General features: G+C 36.2%; 1 protein-coding gene across 1 annotated transcript in view; it reads right to left on the minus strand.

Moving 5' to 3' along the window:
- The window catches only part of LOC106873922 (actophorin-like), a 62,364-nt gene that overhangs the window by 20,010 nt on the left and 19,854 nt on the right, over positions 1–22,500 (minus strand). Inside the window, exon 2 of the mRNA XM_089360007.1 lies at positions 4,415–4,550. Coding sequence (XP_089216133.1) covers positions 4,415–4,550 — 136 coding nt within the window. The remainder of the gene's footprint in view (positions 1–4,414; positions 4,551–22,500) is intronic.

Here is a 22,500-nt window from a genome sequence, read left to right on the forward strand (position 1 = left end):
CTGAAGGGGTTTGTGTTTTATCTACCTTCCTACTTATTAGGATTTTGGTTTTAGCTAGGTTGACTCTAAGGCCCTTCAATTCTAGACCTTGCTTCCACACCTGAAACTTCTCCTCTAGTTCTGATAGTGACTCCGCAATTAGGGCAAGGTCATCAGCATAGAGGAGCTCCCAGGGGCAACCTGTCTTGAACTCCTCTGTGATTGCCTGGAGGACTATGGTAAATAATAGGGGGCTGAGGACGGAACCTTGGTGGACCCCTACCTCTACCCGGAATTCATTGCTGTACTCATTTCCAACCCTCACCTTACTGGCCGCATCTCTGTACATGGCTCGCACAGCTCTCACTAGCCATTCTTCTATCCCAAGTTTCCTCATTGACCACCAGATAAGGGATCGGGGGACCCTGTCAAAGGCTTTCTCCATGTCAACGAAAGCCAGGTACAGAGGTTTATCCTTGGCTAGGTATTTCTCTTGCAACTGTCTCACTAGAAATAAGGCATCAGTAGTGCTTTTACCTGGCACGAACCCAAACTGCATCTCATCTAAATTGATTCGCTCCCTAATTAGTTGGGCTATGACCCTCTCTGTAACTTTCATAACCTGATCTAACAGCTTGATGCCTCTGTAATTATTTGTATCTAAAGCGTCACCTTTACCTTTGTAGCAGTTGACTATGATGCTGCTACACCAGTCATAGGGTATGACTCCTTCGTGTATCACCTGGTTCGTAATACGGGTGACTAGGCTATAGCCAACACTGCCAGATATTTTGAGCATCTCTGCAGTGATTCCTGATGGGCCGGGGGCTTTCCCGGTCTTCATACTCTTAATTGCTTTATCTACCCTGGTACTATCAACTCGGATAGCTGGTCCCTCTATTGGGTGATACATACACATGTATACATACACACACACATATACATATATATATATATATATATATATATATATACACACACCCTCTCATGCTACTTTGTTACTAGCATTTCTATTGTCATCAGCGCCCTCCATAATGCCCACTCCCGGAAGGAGCACATCTATAAAACTCTTTACTCAAGTTTTCATATCTGTTTTGCACACTGTTTCTTCCAACGCAGACTTTTCTGGGACGCCCAGTTTATGCATTGCTAAGATATTCTCTTTATTTTTAATCTTTTCATACATTTATCCGCCATCGCCACTAATACTTAATGTGTACTATTTACTAATACCTACTTTCATATGCTAATTAATTAAATTGACCCTTTAATATTTAACCTTCTAATCTCTTTCTCTCTCTCAGCCTTCGTTTCACGTTAATTCTTCATGTAATTTCCTAAATGAAACCTCTCCTCCCTTTCTATTCTCATGTTGGCTACATATCTTTTGTACCAAGTCCCTAAATTAACCCTTGCTTGTTCGTGGTGTGTCCGCCCATCGCCACCCATACCGGATATCTATCTTGCTCTCTCTTCTCCCACCACCATTACCCGATATCTCTCTCTCCTCTCCCACCACCATTACCGGATATCTCTCTCTCCTCCCACCACCATTACCGGATATCTCTGTTCTCTCACTTGAAGTACCCTCTATCATACCTGCAATCTCCTCCCTCTCTCCCAGGACAAATGAAACTAGTTTAGCTGCCCACTTACTTAATCGGCTATCTTTCATATTCACTCGAAATCTGTCAACAAACTACTTGGTAATTTCCATGGACATATCGAAGTGGAAAGAGAAAGCTAATAGGCAGTATGTGCGTGCTGTTCCTCTGTGTGTGTGTGTGTGTGTGGGCGTGCTTGTTCCTCTTACCGGAAACCCACTCCCACACTGGTGATATCCTCTGTCATACCTGCAATTTCCACTCTCTCTTTCTCTCTCTCCCAGGACAAATGCAACTAGTTTAGCTGCCCACGTTAATCTAACATTGGCATATTGATATTCATATTCTCCTTTATCTATCTTTATTGATTTACTTACTTTAATCTGCAACACCAATAATGCTAAAACTCACAATGCTGCTAACACCTACTCCTACCCCAGTAGGGGTAACAATCTTAACAGGCTTGAATGTTTGAATGATGACAGGTCGAAAGTGAGAACAGGTGTAACATGTCTATCAAACGAACACCACGGAAACCTTCTTTTCACACACTGAATAACATCTTCCCTCCCTGTGCCGCCTCCCACATTCCTTTCCCAGTTTTTAGAGTTGGCACACTGAAAGTTAGGTTTTGTGAGATTGTAGAGACGCTTGAACAGAGATGTGTTGATGTATGCTGCATACAAAAAGTAAGGTGGAGAGGAGCCTCAGCCAGGATCCTCACAGGCAAGGCACATAATTATAAAATCTTGAGAAGGTAACAGTGATGGTGTAGGCACACTCCTTGCAGAGATAAGGTCAAACAGGTAGTGAGGATATACGATAGAGTGCTTAAGATCAGGCTACTCCTGCAAAATAGAATAGCTACAATTATCTCTGCCTACGCCCCACAAGCTGGCCTATCAAACGACCAGAAGGACCACTTTTATGATAGCCTTCCACAGGCTAACTCAAAGTCGAGTGGCAATGACCTCATCTTTGCGGCTGGAGATTTTAATGGGCATGTCTGTCAGCAATCCAGTATCTTCCATGGTGTTCACGGGGGCCATGGAGTTCTGTAATGCATGCAACCAATTAATCTGCAACGCTAACTTCAGGAAGCTAGACAGCCACCTGATAACCTATCCATCAGGTGACTCTGCTAGCCAGATTGATTTCATCTTCACCAGGCAAGCTACTTACCAAACAACTACATCATGTAATTTATATATATATGTGTGCGTCTATATATATATGTATGTATATATATATATATGTGTATGTATATATATATATATATATATATATGTGTATGTGTATGTATATATATATATATATATATGCATATATATGTATGTATATATATATATATATATATATATATATGCATATATATGTATGTATATATATATATATATATATGCATATATATGTATGTATATATATATATATATATATGCATATATATGTATGTATATATATATATATATATATATATATATGCATATATATGTATGTATATATATATATATATATATATATGTATATATATATATATATATATATATATATATATATATATGTATATATATATATATATATATATATATATATATATATATATATATATATATGCATATATATGTATATATATATATATATATATATATATATATATATATGCATATATATATATATATATATATATATATGCATATATATATATATATATATATATATGCATATATATATATATATATATATATATATGCATATATATATATATATATATATATATATATATATGCATATATATATATATATATATATATATATGCATATATATATATATATGCATATATATATATATATATATATATATATATATATATATATATATATATATATATATATATATATATATATATATGCATATATATGTATGCATATATATATATATATATATATATATGCATATATATATATATGCATATATATGTATGTATATATATATATATATGCATATATATGTATGTATATATATATATATGCATATATATGTATGTATATATATATATATATATATATATATATGTATATATATATATATATATATATATTCTTTTATTTGTTTCAGTCATTTGACTGCAGCCATGCTGGAGCACTGCCTTTAGTCGAACGAAATGACCCCAGGACTTATTCTATTGGTCTCTTTTGCTAAACCGCTAAGTTACGGGGACATAAACACATCAGCATCAGTTGTCAAGTGATGGTGGGGTAGGGGACAAACACAGACATACAAACACTCGCACATACATATACAACGGGCTTCTTTCAGTTTCCGTCCACCAAATCCATTCACAAGGCTTTGGTCGGCCCGAGGCTATAGTACAAGACACTTGCTCAAGGTGCCACGCAGTGGGACTGAACCCGGAACCGTGTGGTTGATAAGCAAGCTACTTACCACACAGCCACTCCTGTGTATATATATGTGTGTGTGTGTGTGTGTGTGTGTGTGTGCGCATATAATCTGGCTGCTTGTTTCTCTGGAGATTGTCAGAATGATGTAGACGCCTCTGATGAGATTCCAATAAGGTTTGAAACTCAAGGTTGTTCATCATTGAATGCTCCAACGATTCTGTCAATCCACACTTTAGATAGAGACTTTTGTCAACCTCAGAGGGATGAAAAACAAAAGCGTGCATGTACATTCAATCAGAAAAGTAATTTTTTTCTATATATTCTTATATGAGCTGTAAACAGTAAGTCGTGTTTGTTCCTCATTACCAATTATAAACAAAATATTCTCCTTTGTTCTCAATCTCTTTTCTTTCACCCTAACCGATACTTACCCTTGTCAGCTCGCTCCTCCACAACAATTTTTGTTAAATCTGGAGACAGTCTGAATATGACATATCTGTGTTTATGCTTCAATTTGATATCTTGAAAAGCATCTAAAACTTCTTCTGCAACAGTAACTCCGGAGGACTGAAATTAAAAAAAAAGAAAGGCAAATTATTTTTTAAAATCATAACACTTTATGAAAGAAACATTAATCTTACTTAAAACAAAGAGAAAAAAAATTACTTGCACCACCTCCACCAAAAATGAAAACTGAGTGCTGGGGGAAAGAAATGCGAATCTGGGAATTAGCAACCAGCCTAGAACTGAAAAGATGAGCTCCAACTGTCTTCTTAATGCTACTAAGGAAATGCCAAGGAGATTGTATTGGAATTGGACCACAAGGCAGTGATGATGGACTGAGAAGCGTGGTGGGTAGACTTTGTTGCTGCATCCTAGTCATAACAATAATAAAAGGAATGACACATCTCTACCAAAAATTAGATCCATCTTTTGTGAAGGATTTAAGCAATACCAAACAGAAGAACAAACAATAAGTCACTGAGTTTGGTCATCTGGTTGCAAGACTTGGAGATTGTAAAATAACTTTACTGGAACTGGTTCTTGCACAGAAGACATTAGAAAAGTTTGATTCTATGAAAATTAACACTGACGATTTATACAAACTAATATGAACTAAGATGATATCAATTAGAATTACTCATTAAAAAAAAAAAAAAAACCTTTCTAAAAACCTTGAGTAACAAAGAGGAGTCAATATATATATTAGGAAAACCAAGTTTTATAAATCTACATTAACCCTGTAGCATTCAACCTGACATATTCATCTCAAATACTCTTCTTTATCTTTAACCCTTTAGCATTCAGATCATTCTGTCAAATATATTGATTCTTTATTCACAATGTTTTGAATTAATCATGCATTGTCTTGTGGCTTCAAGATTTTGATAACGTGAATGTTTTTATTCTTTTACAATGGTATTATAGGGTAAGTGTGAGATATTGAATGTGACCAATTTGAACATAAAAGAGGCAGAATATTTTGGCCAGATATGGCCAGATCTCACTTCTCACACTTTCTGTACAATGACATTTTAAAAGTAACAATCACACCATCAAAATCTTGAAGCTCGAGATGATGCATGATGAATTCAAAACAACGTGAATAAATAAGCATTACACTCAACATAGTAGTCTGCTCAAGAGTTGAATGAAATAAGGAAGAAAAATTTGGATGTATTTTTGCATGAGATCATGGTTGTTTAACACTGGACCAACACTGAATGAGAAAATCTACGATTAAAAGTAATCCAGCCACGACAATCCTGTTTTTTCCAATATGCAGCAACTGCAACACTACATTAGTTAATGCATACTATTTTAAGATAGTATGGTGTCATTCATTTCAAGCATATATTTGGCTGCTATATCTAGCAGATTAAGTAACCACATAAAGACTCCCTCATTATTGAGATTGTTAGAAAGTCTATAAAAAGCCATAAAGAATAACTGCAGAGGCTATTACAGGCATATTTATTATTGCTTTTATTACAGGACATGGTCAGGCATTCAGCTCTTTCTTACTATGGAACTGGTGCAACCAGTTTTCACAAGCAATCTGTTAGCAACACTTTGTTTTCTATTACACTGAAAGTCTTCAATGGATTTTAGTTCCTGATATACCTTTATCCTACAGAAAATACACTATAGACCATTGTTCTTCTTTAGTGTAGACAGAAAGTGGAATGCCTATGCATATGATCAAATTACTTATGATCAAATGCATACGATCAAATTACTTGACGTTTCAAGTTTAAACCTGCCCAGCAATGATGAACGAGTGACAACCACATCTAGTGAAACACACATACAAATAGATTTCCCCACCAGCAGGACAAAATTATAAATGTATTGTACATAATTAATTATTTTACTTAGAATTTATTGAGTCAATGTAGTTTTAAGAAAAGTAACACTTTCAGTAAGTCCATAATTAATGACATTATCTCTTCTAGAAAGGCATCAGTGCCGTAACATCCCATTACACCTCCTCTTCCACCTGTACATACTAGAATTTGTGCTAAAAGAAAGCAAAAGTTTTGAGACATGTAAGTTTTTTAAAAATGACAAGGAAAGGAAATAAATGCCATAAAAAAAAATGCGCAACTAAAAACTGAGAGGAAAGCCATGATCTAAAATAGAAAAATGTGAAAGAATCTGTTGGCCTTTAAAGGAGAAGTAAAACAGCATCAGTTTGGTGGTGGTGGTGTAGGGGAGGAAGCCAGTGGAAGGAAGGAATGGTAAATTGGGAGGAAGATGAGCAGCATTCAGAACTACCATTGTTGTGGTTGTTGCTTGTACACAGACACACACACACACACAACTTCAGTAAGCAACTAGAAAGAGAACATTGAATGAGTAAGTGTTGTTAGAAGCAGCCAACTATGAAGAGGCACTGAGGATGAACAGCCTTACTGTTATTTTATTGCAACACACAACCGAAGAAGCTGCATAAACTTACTACAGTTTGAAAAGAAAAAAAAGCAACATGCACACATATGGAAACATTAACTGCTTTGAATAGGCACAATTCCCTACAGTTAGGGAAGAAAACAAGCAGCTATGGTATTTATGCTTTTTGAAAGATAATTTACAAGTATAGCCGAAGTGAATGGCTCCTATGAGGAACTAAAACCCAATTATAAGCTAAACTTGTTAGGACTACATTAAATGCCCGCGTCAGTACATATACTACAATGTTGGCTTGTAAAGGAAGGAGAAGACAAAAATCTTACACAAAGAAAATGCACAGTAAATACATTAAATTACTAACACATATTTACTATTTATAGAAATAAATAAATAAATAAATCTATGTTCGCCATAGTTTTTACGTGTCCAAACTAAGGCAGTACAATACAAAGGGCTACCATCTGGAAAATTCAGCTCAGCTTTGATATTTCTATATCAATAATGTAAATACAAATGAGACAAGATTCAATCAATACACTTGACCCCCCCTCTCTCTCTCTCTCTCTCTATATATATATATTTAATATACACATACAAATTACATATGTGTGTGTATATACATACATGCAGTTTACAAGTCACAAGGCAGTTTTCTTTTCCCTCCCAGTTAAAAATCAAGAATAAACTAGGACAACTTAAACGTAAGTAAATACAGTATACACATACATGCATGCATGCACACACACACACACACACGCACGATAAAAACTTAACGTACTTTTTCCCAGACAACTGCAGTCAGAGCTGACCAATGATGTCCCAACATCAACGACTACAGCTGCTAATGACTGTTAATAATTAGTATAATGATGATAAACATTATCCATGATACATAAGCCACTGGTGAATAACAAAAACTGGTCATGTTGATTGGTTGCTACATAAAGAAGTTTATGGGATAGTAGTTTGGTCAGTATAAATATACAGAAAAGAAAAATAAATTTCACTGACTAGATCAGTGGTTCCCAAAGTGGGTGGTACTGCCCCCAACCTGGGGCTGTTGAAGGAAAGTGGAGTGATAATGGGGTAGCCAAAAAGGGGACAATGGATGTAAAAAAAAACCCAAAACAATGGCTTAAGTTTTATTTGTGAAATACAGTTGTCTTGAATTTACAGCAGAAAGTAGTAAATGCTTGTGGTGTCAAGGGAGAAACAGCCTGAAAAAGTTTGGGAACCACTGGAGTAAATTAATATCACCAGGGTTAAACAATGCTTGATTTTGAAAATTATTTAAACTATATTTGTAATAAATTGTAGAAAATAAGATTATTGAAAAAGGAAACTTGACCAGTCTTTAAAAAATTCCCTCACAACAGTGAACAGATTAAGGCATCCTTAATTCTTCAAAGTATTAAAGTTTATCCCTAAACCGAATGAACAATCAATGGTCAAAAATATAAAGTTTTTTTTTTAATTAGGGTGGTGAGCTGGCAGAATTGTTTGCACATTGAGCAAAATGCTTAGCGACATTTCTTCTGAGTTCATGTACTGGGTTTGAATACTGCCGGGGCCGGCTTTGCTTTTCATCATTACGGGGTTGATAAAATGAGTATCAATTGAGTACTAGGTCAATATAATCAACTTCCACCCTATACGACAACTGCTGGCCTTGCACCAAAATTTCAAACCGATATTAGTTCTTTGAGTGTACGTTTATCGATTATTTAGTTCACTTAAGTAGAAAAAATAACACAAACTTTTAAAGGAAACTGTTGCACTATCTGAATATTTATTTATTCTGGAACAAAAGGGGAACCTCCATGCTGTTGTTTGTTGATAAACAGAATCAAAAACTAAAATATGATTACAAAATATGAGGTGTGACTGTGTAGTAAAAAGTCTGCTATGCAATCACATGGTTTCAGATTCAGTCCCACTGCATTGGTACCTTGGGCAAGTTGTCTTTTATTACAGCCTTGGGCCGACCAAAGCCTTGTGAATGGATTTGGAAGACAGAAACTGAAAGAAGCCTGTCGTGTGTGTGTGTGTGTGTATGTGTGTGTGTGTGTGTGTGTCTGTCCCCCACCACTGCTTGACAACCAATGTTGGTGTATTTACATCCCTGTAACTTAACAGTTTAACAAAAGAGACTGCAAAAATAAGTACCAGATGTAAAAATAAAATAAATACTGGGGCAACTAAAATTCCTCAAGGTTGTGCCCCAGCATGGCACCAGTGTAATGACTGAAACAAGTAAGAGATAAATAGTTTGATTTAACATTACTTGTAATAATTTGATAATTTCTCAAAACATTTGATCACTAATAATCTTTAACCTCACAAGCACTTTCAGTACAATCCATATAAATCCAGAATACAAAATTAATTTCTTGTTTACTTGACATGTTATATCAGGTACTATTTCTTATTTTTTTTTTTCTGTATATTATTTTTTTTTTCCTGTATATTTCACTTTGCAAGCATTTATTCCTAGAGAAGTTTCAAATTCTTCAGCTAGCTACCTCTTGTCCAAGAACTAGACCAAGGATGTCAAACATATGCCCTGTGCCAATGTTTAGTCTGCACCCCAGCCCCCACCTAGCTCAATTTTATAACAAAAGAAAATTGTTATTTCATTTTAAAATATTCTGTAAAATGAACATCACCCAAGTTGGGGTCCAAATGGATTCTAGCAATAGGAACGATACTGAAAGGTTTTGCAGCATCAACAGCCAAGAGTTCTATCAAGCACTGATTCTTCTCAAGAACTGTATGCATTCATTTAGACAATTTCCATCTTTTTTCTGACTGACAACTGATTAGGGCCACACACACCGAGTATGGATTAGTTTTCTCCATACATCTCTGCATGCAAATCTTGCTAATCCATTGTATTCTTTCCTTTCTTTCATATCATTAAAGTTATAATTTATACTGATCCCTCTGTCCATTTAGTTTGATCTACATTATGAATAGGTTTTTCTGTTAAAAGAATAATTGTCCCTAACTGGTGTGTGAGATGTAGTTTGAACTTTAATCTGGTCTGTAAAACCAAACAAGTTTAACCCTTCAACTAGACCATTTTAATGACAGCTCTAAGCCCCAAATCATTATAAAATAGTTATTTTGCCCTTTAGTATTTAAACAGGCCATATCAGGTCCAAATATTCTACTTGCTTTATATTCAAACTGGCCACATCTGGCCCCTCACACCAACCATACAATATCATTCTAAAAATTAAAAGTTACCTCATCAAAGCTACAAGATAATGTAAGATTAATTCAAAGCATGTGAATAAATAAGCAACACTTTTGACAGGATAAGGTGAACACTAAAGGGTTAAAATACCTAATTGTAGTCTATTAATTATCTTTTCTTCTCGAAACCCCCCAGAATCATGCTTAAAAAATGTTTAAACTCTAAAACAATGACAGTATTGTTGCTGACTCTCTTTAAAAAAACCTATTGGCAATATTCATGTACTGCAAGACAGAGAGCTGACAGAATCGTTAGCACAGCAGGCAAAAGGCTTAGCAGTATTTCGTCCACCTTTATGTTCTGAGTTCAAATTCCACTGAGGATGACTTTGCCTTTCAGGGTCAATAAAATAGATACTACTTGATCACGAGGATCAATGTAATTGATTTAACCCAACCTTGAACTTGCTGGCCTTGTGCCAAAATTTGAAAGCAATATTCCTGTACTGCCACAAGCTAGTTAAAAAATCCAACAAATATCTTACTTTTTAAAGTAAGGAATTTTAAAAATTGATTCTAAATTGCCATGAGTAACAAATCCCAAATGTTGAATTTCATGCTAAAGTCTTTGAGAGTGTGAGTGATAAGCCTTAGCAGATGCCTAACAAAACCTTAAATACACTGCATCAAACAAATGGGTTCATTTGTGCTTGTTTTAATCTCTTCATTTAGGATATCCACATTTTCACTTTTAACTAATATCAGTTCAATTTTCTATCTGTACAAATACTAAACAACACAGCTTCCTCTTCAACTTATCCAAGGTTGACTCATAAAAACCAACCAGCTTTGTTGCAACTCTATCATCAACATTACTGAATCATACGATAATTGAGAGAGGGTGGGAGTGTTGGGAAGTTAGTACTTCATGTGAAGGACTTTAAAATCAGGAAGGAATGTCAGTTATAAAACAAAAGATGCAATCTATCTATCTATCGATGTACAAATATAGCCATGCTACATGGCAGTGAAATGTGGGATGTGACCACAGAAAACATGCAAAGACTTGAAAGAAATTAAGTTGGTATGCTTCACAGGATGTGAAATGTCAGTGTGCATGTACAAGAGAGTGTAAGCATCTTGAGAGAAAAATTGGGGATAAGAGGAATCAGATGTGGTATGCAAGAGAGACGGCTGCACTGGTATGGACATGTGATGCCTGTGGATGAGGACAATTGTGTAAAGAGATGCTGATCTCTAACTGTGGAGGGAGCCTGAGGAAGAAGCAGACCCAGGAAGACATGGGAGGAGGTGATGATAAGTGACCAAGACCTTTGGCAATATGCTGTGCTTGAGAAGACTCATCAAGCCAAATGAAAGGGTGGTCGTGGTCAGTGTCACGTAACCGGCACCCATTGCACTCTTGGAGTTGTTGGCGTTAGGAAGTGGATCCAGCTGTAGAAATCATGCCAAATCAGACTGGAACCTGGTGCATCCCTCCAGCTTACCAGTTTCAGTAAAACCGTTTAACCCATGCCAGCATGGAAAGTGGACATTAAATGATGATGATAATATATATATGAAGAGAAAGATAGAGTACATGGTAAAAGATGTCAGAAAAGCACCATTGATGCTATATTTCTGGTAAGACAGCTGCATGAAAAATAGATAGCCAAAGATAAACCTCTGTACTTGGCCTTTGTCGACTTGGAGAAAGCCTTTGACAGGGTCCCCTGATCTATTATCTGGTGGTCAATTGGTGAGAGCTGTACAAGCTATGTACAGGGATGCTACCAGTAAGGTGAGGGTTGGCAATGAGTACAGCAAGGAATTCAGGGTACAAGTAGGGGTTCACCAAGGATCGGTGCTCAGCCCCCTCTTGTTCATCATGGTCCTCCAGGTAATAACAGAGGAATTTAAGACAGGCTGCCCCTGGGAGCTGCTCCATGTTGATGACCTTGCTCTTATAGCGGAATCACCTCCAGAACTAGAAGCAAGGTCTAGAATCAAAGGGCCTTGGAGTTAACCTAGCAAAAACCAAAGTCTTAGTAAGTAGGAAGGCAGACAAATTCCTTCAGATAGATGGCCCTGCACAATCTGTAGAAAAGGAGTAGGTAGAAACGCCTTAAGATGCACCTGGTATAAGCTTTGGACACCTGCCAGGGGGTCAATCTAGAGGTAGTAGATAGATTCCGTTATCTAGGTGACCAAGTTTGTAGTTGGGATGGATGCTCCAAGAGTGTAGCTGTGAGAATAAGATTAGGTTGGGCTAAGTTCAGAGAGCTATTACCTCTACTGGCAACAAAGAGCCACTCTCAAAGAGTGAAAAGCAGATTGTATGATGCCTGTATGTGAACAGCCATGCTACATGGCAGTGAAACATGGGCTGTGACAACCGAGGACATGCGTAGGCATGAAAGAAATGAAACCAGTATGCTTCATTGGATGTGCAATGCCATTGTGCATGTTCGACAGAGTGTAAGCATCGAGAGCTAGGCATAAGAGGCATCAGATGTGGTGTGCAAGAGAGACGACTTTGCTGGTATGGTCATGTGATGTGTATGGACAAGGACAGTTATGTAAAGAAGTGCCAATCTCTAACTGTGGAGGGAACCCGTGGTAGAGGTAAACCCAGGAAGACATGGGATGAGGCAATGAAGCATGATCTTCAAACTTCGAGCCTCACAGAGGTAATGACTAGTGACCGAGACCTTTGGCGATATGCTGTGCTTGAGAAGACCCATCAAGTGAAGTGAAATCATAGTTATGGCTAATGTTGGTGTCACATAAAGAGCACTGTTCAAGCATTGGGCCTCATGGAGGCGAAGTGGCCGAGTTCCTTTTCAGCGTTGGGTCTCACAAAGGCAAAGTGGCTAAGTTCCTTTTGAGTGTTGAGTCCCACAGAGGCAATGACTGAAACCATTGGCATTATGTTGTGCTTGAGAAGAAGATCCCTCAAGCTGAGCAAAATCGCAGTTGTGGCAGATACTGGTGTCATACAAATGGCATCTGTGCCAGTAGCCCGTAAAAGCACCCATTACACTCTCAGAGTGGTTGGTGTTAGGAGGGGCATCCAGTTGGAGAAAACCCTGCTAAATCAAACTGGAGTCTGGTGCAGCCTTCCAGCTTACTAGCCCTGGTCAAATTGTGCAATCCATGCCAGCATGGACAACAGGCGTTAAATGATGATGATAATGTACATCTTTATATCTGCATTCTGAACTTTTAAGAAGACAAGAGTTTTATTTCCATCAACTGCTTATCCCTCTCATTGTCCCTCTATGTTTATATAAATATCAATATGGACACGTTTTTAAATTTGAAGCCTTCAATTCATTGATATATTTCTGTGTAATCATCAGCATTTCATGCTCCTTCTTCATCTAATTTTCAGTCTCTACTCAAAATTATAAGCAACAAGAGTTCACCAGTATATTTGGCTGTTACAAACTTAAACTTGAGCTCCAACACAGATCTAGGCCATAAACTACAATAAATTATCTCAGGAAAGTTATTTGCTCTTCTGAATACTATTTGATATGAATAATTCCCAGTCTAAATATGACACCAGCTAAAATCTATTTTTATCTCATTCGTTAACCTTTCTCTGATTCGGTGTGTTACCATTTTCTGTTTCTTTTGAAACAAAACAAAATTTAATTTAGATTTGTCTAGGAGACTGAATTTCTAAATTACATTCACATGACTACAACAGTTTTATCATAATGCGTTGATGTCCCATATGCAGTACTCAAAGTAGAATGACATATCAACTATAGGCAGGTCAATCACAGACAGCCTGTGGCCTACAAAACTTTCTGAATGACACAGCTAAAAAATAAAAAATACATTTCATTTCTGTAGTAGGTAGTCAGCCTGGTGGTGAGTCATGCTTGAAGATTCTATCAGAAACCTCTGATTGATGACTGATATGATCAATAAAAAGGGGAAAAAAATCAACCATGTCTTTTGACAAGCTCTCCTTATTGTCCATTTAATAATTCTAAATATGTCTAAAACAATCAGATGAAAATGCTGTGGGTTTTTCCTGCCAGGAAGTAGTATTTCCAGTTTTTTAAACTGTTGCTTGAGCTACTACTACTACTACTACTACTACTACTACTACTACTACTACAAATAAATGACATAAATCTCATGAATCATACCTTTCATTTTGAAAACAAAAAGAAAAAAAAAGAAGAAAATTAAGTACATTGGAAAGCAATGTCTCAGATATACTAGGCGTGAAAGAGAATAAAAAGACAGGCTGATCACAAATGGAAATACCATTGATTATAAGGTCTGCTTAGCCAGGATTGACATGATACCAAACAATTTTTAGTATTAATACCTGTTTAGAAGGCCTAACAAGTACTTTAGACTTGCAGTCTTTCAAAAATAGTTCGTTTTTAGCTTCTATAACGTTAAACAAATCTTCCCTGGGTACGACATTAGTCCATTACTGGCAACTTTTCCACAAGTTCTACTTCATATTTCTGATAACTATTCCTAGCAAAGTAGATTAACAGAGAAAAGAACAAAGTAATTTTTAACTATTTTCATTCCAAACTACTTGACACTACCCCTAGGATACAAACTTCATGTTTAAAGTTATCTAAATGGAAATCCTCCATCAAAATTTCATGTTAATTTTTATTCGAAACACCAGATAATATAATGACAAAGTTATGTTACTAAATCCTACATCATTTTCAAAATTAATTGAAATGAAAGTGATGTGTATCAACTGAAATATAGTAACAGAAAGATTAGTAACTGACAGAAGGAGAATGCATTTGGTACTGACTATTTTACAACTCATAATAGAGACAGATGACTTAGGAGCATCATTTTTGGAACCTTGGAACCTCCTCAGTTCAAATCATTGTCTTCATAAATTCAGAATAAATAAACACTAAAACATAATTATCATATTTCGTTTTTGGATTTGGTTTGCAAGATTTTTTATGTGATTTCGTGTGTTGAAGCATATTCTGTTGTGTCTGGGGAGAGTCATTTTCTTATCGTGCCTTAAAAGCGAGTCAAGACTACTGAAAAGGTTGCAAGATGCAACAAAAATTTAAAAAAAATAATATGTGGAAATTTTACCGGTGAGTGTTAAATTTTAAGGCATGATAAGAAAATGACTCTCCCCAGACACAACAGAATATAATTATCATATATTTTATTAATCCTAAAGTTTCTTAGAGAATCGACCTCATCACACAAACATAGTTTATAGAATTTTCTCCAGGATTTTCATAAACAAGGCTCAGGCATAAGCTTGCTTCCCAACCACATGGTTCTAGGTTCAGTTTGGGCAAATGTCTTCAACTATAGCTTTGGGCTAACCACAACCTTGTGAGTGGGTTTGGTAGACTGAGAGAAGTCAGTTGTATATATCTATGTCTGTCTAATCTATCTATCTATATGTGTGGTTGTGTTTGTGTCAGCCCCCGACTACTGTTTGACAACTAGTGTTGGCATCTTTACATCCCTGTAACTTAGCAGTTTGGCAAGAGACCAGGTACTGGGGTCAATTTGTTTGACTAAAGAATTCTGAAAGATGATGCCACCGCCTAATTATTGAAACAAGTAAAAGATAAACATTAACCAATGATTAATATTTTTGTCTATCATGTGACTGCCCTTATTCTGTAAAAAAGAAAAAAAAAAGTTGGTTCAAATTTCTGTGGTAGCCATTTCATTTAATTTATATCCCAAATAATTGCTGCTGTAGTCATTTCATTCAGTTAAACCGGTAATATTCTTGTGGAAAATATGTTTTAATCAATGTATAAAATGGGGAAGGCTTCATTCCAGAGCCATTAACTACTTCCTTCCATCAGAGAGATGGCAGTAAGTTTGCCATTTCCTTTCTCCAATAAATCAAGAACTTTGAGTTAATGGAAGAAATCAATATTATTTCCGAATACTTACATAACAGATATTACCATATTGTCATTTGTTTGGATTTTCAAATTACATCAAATTCTATTGTTTAAACTCTTAATTCTCTTACAATATAAATATCTTCTTTACAGCTTTGTTTTCTATTCAGCATATTGCCTCTAATATTGCTAATATTATTTCTATTTAATCTGTTCCATTACATTCACATTAAAACCAATGAGATATTATATTCCTAATTATTTCTATATTTGAACCATTGTATTTTCTCACTTCAACAGAAAGTTAGAAAACAACTGTTTATTACTTGAAGGACTTTTAGGTTGTGAAGAGTAGAAATAGCTTGTTTAAGAATCAACAGAATATGCAGGTGATAGAATATCAGTTGAAATTGGTATTATGATAAAATAATGCATGCATATATATACTTATATAAAACAAAGAGATGACATCAGAAAAACCAAATGCTATGTAATGAACTTCATTAGGTTACAGCTGTTTCAGCCATGTGTGGTGGACTCTTTAGTTTAATACCAGAATAACATCCTGTAGCTTCATCAGAGCCTTGAATATGAAGTGCACTTTATTTGAGAAAGTTACATTTTTTGAACATACAGTCATTATAAATGAAGGCTATGGAGAGTTCTATCCCAAGGTAGAAGCTACAGGATGTTATCCTAGTACTCAACTAAGAGTCCACCACATCTTATAGCAGAAACAGCACTAATGAAATTCATTACATAGCATTTGGTTTTTACAGTGTCATCTCTTTGTTTTCTATTACCACTCAATACTCATATAACATTGTGTTCTGGACCATACATATATTGATCTCTACACCAGGTTATTTGTTTCACTATGCCTAAACAAAATATTAATATATATATATCAATGTACGTATATCATATATGTCTTATCTTCATCCGTCATTGTTGATGACGACCAAGGACATTACATAGAAGATGGGGAATAAGTGACCAGCTATGGCCGATGCATGCTCAGAAGGCTCTGTTGCAGTTTGGGCACTGGTGGTCTGTTGGGACTGTAGACAAGGGGAAAGAAGAGACGATGTGTTTGGGTAGGATGTAGGAGCAGAGTAGAGAGATAGATAGATGTAGTACATGAGGTGAGACAATTTGGTAGTCTGGGGAGTAGGGATGGCCACAGTAATGAGGGTGTGAAAAACAATATTATATGGATGGAGAAATAGTTAATGAGGGAGATGGTTGTGGATAGCAAGAGAGAAACAGCGTCGAAATGAGAGTGGAGGAGAGCTGCAGTGGATATATGGTGTGTGTGTGTGTGTGTGTGTATATAAGGGGGTACTCAAAAGTAACTGGAAACATTTTCTGTGGGACAAGCCTGTTGTAGTTCAGGCTTCCACCACTAGAAGCCATCAGTCTGTTGAACGGCATTGTCCACTGAGGTTATATTGCCACATGGTGCATCTTTGTTTTGCAGTGCTTCTCCTGTTTGTCGATCTTTACAGTGGCTGAAATGAAGGAACTGCATGCTTCCATGAAATTCTGTTTTCTGCTGAGGAAAATAGCAGCCAAAACAGTTTTCATGCTTCAACCAATTTACAAAGCTGCTGTCATGAGCAAAACAAGTTTATGAGTGGTTTCCATGCTTTAGGGATGGTCACTTGTGACTTGAAGACTAACCTCATTCAGGGCAATTGCTGGCCTCCCAAACGGATGAAAACATCATGAAAATTCATGAACCAATCTTAAAGGACCATCACTGAACAATTGACGAACTTGTTGATTTGACTGGTGTGTCAAATGTAATTCAATTGTGACTGCTTTTTGTTCTTCCATGAGCAAGTGAGGCATAAATTTTGCTGCAACTCTTTTCATTCGCGATTCCTCACTCAAAATTCATTGGCAGTCACAATTGAATGTGTGTCATGAATGGAAAGAACAGCTGGAAGTTGATCCAGACCTTTTTTTCGATGGTCACCACTGGTGACGAAAGCTGGTGCTATGGAATTTGCAGATGTGGAAGCAGTGAAGAAAAAACAAAAAACCATGGAGGAGTTAAAAGGCATCACTTTGCAAGAGACCCAGGACTGCTTTGAACAGTGGAAAATGAGTCTGGACTGATGCATGCTTCAAATGGCGAATACTTTGAAGGTGATAAAAGTATAAACATGCAAAACTAAGTGAATAAAATAATATTGTAAAATTCCAGTTTCTTTTAGGTACCCCCTTGTATGTATATATATATATATATATATATATATATAAGTTAAAAACATAATAAACACAGAAATGGGAAACAGACACAAAAGGTCACCAAATCATCAGCTATCGGCCAGAGGGACAAATGTAATTTCGTGCCCTTTGGCCAATAACTGATGAGGATTTGGTGACCTTCTGTGTCTATTTCCCGTTTGTTTGTGCATTTATTATGTGTGTTTAACTTACTTTATGGAACACTCATACAGTTTTTATTTTTGTTTACAAATGATTATATATACACACATACATACACACACACAAAAGTGTGTATATAATGCATATATATGTGTATACACACATATGCATGTCAGCTTCACTACAATGGGCAGGTTTTGATGAGAACTTTGTATTGCAAGGTCAACAAAGTCCAAGAATAATAGTTTACTCTTAGCTAAGTATTTCTCTTGTGGTTGTACATCCAGGAATACTGCATCCATGGTACCTATTCCAGACACAAAACCAAACTGCATCTCATCTAGATCTATTCTGTCATGAATCAGTTGTACCATGACTCTCTCTCTCTCTATGAACTTGATACAGTAATTTAATTCCTCTGTAACTGCTTCTAAGACATCACCTTTGCTTTTGAAGCAGTTTATAATGATAGTGTTATGCCAGTCATTGGGTATGACACCCTCTTGTATGATTTGATCTTGTATCTGGGTGGTAAACTCGTACCTGACCTCACCAAATATTTTCAGCTTCTCTGCAACTAGAAGGACCTGCAGTTTCCCCAATCTTCATCTCCTTGATCATCTTTATGTTGCTGTCAAATTGAATTGCTGGTCCCTCTGTACAAAGTACAGCACAAAATAGACCTACTTCATACCATGCATTCCGTACAATCCACAGCCCCTCATAACATTTCCATGTCACTCTCTTATTGTCCATATATCAGTTGCAAGTATAACTTCATCATTCTGAATATATTTCTCACCAATGATATCTCACTTCTCTTCCACACTGTTTCACAATCCTAAACACTTCACGCCTCTTATCCCCATGTTGCAAGACATGTACAAATCTCTTCTCTGTTTCACTCTTGGCCAAATACACCAGTTGTCAAGCTGCTCTTTTAGCCACTTGGTAATGCTCCCTATCCTCTTTCCTCCAGATTTTCCATGCCAGTTTCTTAGCCTTTGTAGCCCTATCAAGAGCATTGTTCCACCAGCATGTAACTTTTGGCTTGGTTGGGATTTGCTCCAGCCATATGTCTGTTCAGGGTCCTAAGCAAATTATTTCATACAAATTTCAAGTTTCCAACTGTGTTACAGAAATCTAAATCTCTTCCTAATTGTGGGATCTTTTCATTTCCATTGACACCCCCAACCACCACCACCACCACCACACGTGTGCATGTTTATATAAGTTAAACATTTACATATATACAGCACAAATAAAATACAGAAAACATATTTGATATCAAATGCTTTATGAATATACACACATTTCTCCAATTCAACTGACAAGCTTACACAACTAAGCTTATTAATTCACAGAACCAGTTTTTTGGCAAAACACTAATTTATTATTATGCAAATTATCAACATCAGTGGAGAGGCAAAAGAGAGGGCAACAGTAGTAGGATGTAACAAACAGAAGATAGAAAGGCCAAAGCCACACCCTTTTATATTCATATGGTTTTATACACACACACACACACACATACATGCTTGTACACAACCATTCCTGTATATACACAACAAAGAGAGAAGGGAAAGAGATGACCACATAGTTGTTTAGACTCCATGATGAGGGAAACATCATCAACAAAAATAAACATCATTATTTAATTAATGTCTGTTTTCCATGCAGGCATGGGTTGGACTAGAGGCACAAGGCCTGAACTTCTGTGGGTGAGGAAGTTAGTTGATTACATTGACTCCAGTGTTCGTCTGGTATTTATATCATTGACCCCTAAAGGACGAAAGGCAAAATCAACCTCAATGAAATTTGAACTCAGAACACAAAGACTGGCGAAATGCCACTAAGCATTTTGTCCAGCATGCTAACGATTCTACAACTTACCACCTTGACAATAATAATAATAATAATAATAATAATAATAATAATCCTTTCTACTAAAGACACAAGACCTGAAATTTAGTGGGAGTGAACTAGTTGATTATATCAACCCCAGTGTTTCACTGGTACTTAATTTATTGACTCCAAAAGGATGACAGGCAAAGTCAAGCTTGGCAGAATTTGAACTCAGAACATGAAGACGGATGAAATGCTACTAAGCATTTTGCCTGGTGTGCTAATGATTCTGCCAGCTCGCCAACTTGACAGTAATAATAATGGTTTCAAATTTAGCCACAAGGGCAGTAATTTTGGGGGAGGAAATGAGTCATTAACATCAACCTCAGTGTTCAACTGGTATTTATTTTATCAACCCCAAAGGAATTTGAACTCAGAACATACCACTAAGCATTTAGTCCAGCACTAATGATTCTGCCAGCTTGCTGCCTTAATAATAATAAAGTACAGTATGGTCATTCTTCTCAAAGAATGAGTAGTGTGAATGTGCTCTCTCCTACCTCATGTGTGAAACCTATAGGTACAATGAATCTATGAATACTAAAATACAGTAGAAAGATCAATATACTCACTCTATAGACAAATGCCTATTCGCTCTGACTCGTGGATTCAGACTATATATATATAGTTTAAATTTACAGAAAACAAAAGACGAAGACAGGAGAGGGTACAACAAGCAGGTGTATTAGTTTAACACTCGGGAAGAATGGAAATGGCTTTGATGTTTCAAGCATAAGCTTTTCGACAGAAAGGATTGAGAGGGGGGGGGGAATAATTATATATATATATATATATATATATATATATACACACACACACACATGCTGCAGTGTTATGAAGTAAACAAACGTTTCCATCAGTTCAAGTATATTTGGGACATATTTGACCTGTAAAAAGACTACTTTCATTGCAGTCTGCCACAGAGAAAAGTTTTCACTTAAGGCAAAAATCATTTCACAATGCCCTTTATCAACTAATATAATGTAGTATTTCAAGCATTTTATGCTCTCATCTATAACAGTAACCAAGTGATACAACTATGAAATGACAGAAAGCCTTTGCTTTCTTATAAAAAAAAAAAATGTAGAAATTATCAACTGACAGCAGCAAGCAGAAGCTGAACACTTACAATACAATGGTTACCAAGTAATAAATTGATTTCTAACATTGGTACGAAGACTATTGTAAACGAGTGGGACGAAGACTATTGTAAACGAGTGGGTAGGATGAGTAACTGACTTAATATTTTCCAGTAGATGACTGGGAAATATTTCACTAGTTAGACTAACAGTTGAGCAGGTTGGAATATAAAGAAATATACAGCATTTTCTCAGCTGTTCTCACCAGACTATTTATATCAAACAATCTAATGTCTAATTTATATTAACTGATAAAAAGGTTAGTGTTGCTATTTAAAGACATCACATTACTTTGAAGGTTGCTACAAATATATTTTTCATTACTCCAGCTGGAAAAACGCTCATTATATTCAAGGTTTGACTCAGCTAAAATTACAGATGTCAACACAGCATCACAATATCAAAATGATTTAATCAACAATATATTCAGTTCAAAATAAAAGAAATAGAATTTCAATCCTGATGGTGTAAATGTTCTTACTCGAGCTCAATGTATCTGTATTGTACCAATAGGAGGTGGTCAGTTTAAGTTTGACTTATTTATAAATGATATAGCTGCAGGAGTGGCTGTGTAGTTAGAAGTTTGCTTCCCAGTCACAAGGTTCCAGGTTCAGTCCCACTGGCAAATGTCTTTTACTATAGCCCCAGGTATATCAAAGCCTTGCAAGAAGATTTAATAAACAGAAACTGAAAGGAACCCTTTGTGCACATACACACACCTGACGGGTTTCTTTCAGTTTACTTTTACCTAATTCACTCACAAGGTTTCGGTTGGCTCATAGCTATAGTAAATTACACTTGCCTCCCAGTGGGATCAAATCCAGAACCTTGTGGTTGAGAAGCCAACTTCTTGCCATACATTCACATCTGCACAAGAGAGAGAAAGAGAGAGAGTCTCTCTCTCTCTCTCTTTCTCTTTCTTTCTACATCAGATGGCAGTTGTGAATGAGTCAGTGTCATACAAGCACTCATTTCTAATACTGGCCATGGAGGAATATTACCTTGCTTGGAAACAGGTGAGGATTAGTGACAGGAAGGGCATTCGGCCATAGAAAATCTGCCACAAATAAGCAG

Source organism: Octopus bimaculoides, chromosome 11 (assembly GCF_046866305.1).
Source record: "Octopus bimaculoides isolate indiv1 chromosome 11, ASM4686630v1, whole genome shotgun sequence".
Classification (NCBI taxonomy): Eukaryota; Metazoa; Mollusca; class Cephalopoda; order Octopoda; family Octopodidae; genus Octopus; species Octopus bimaculoides.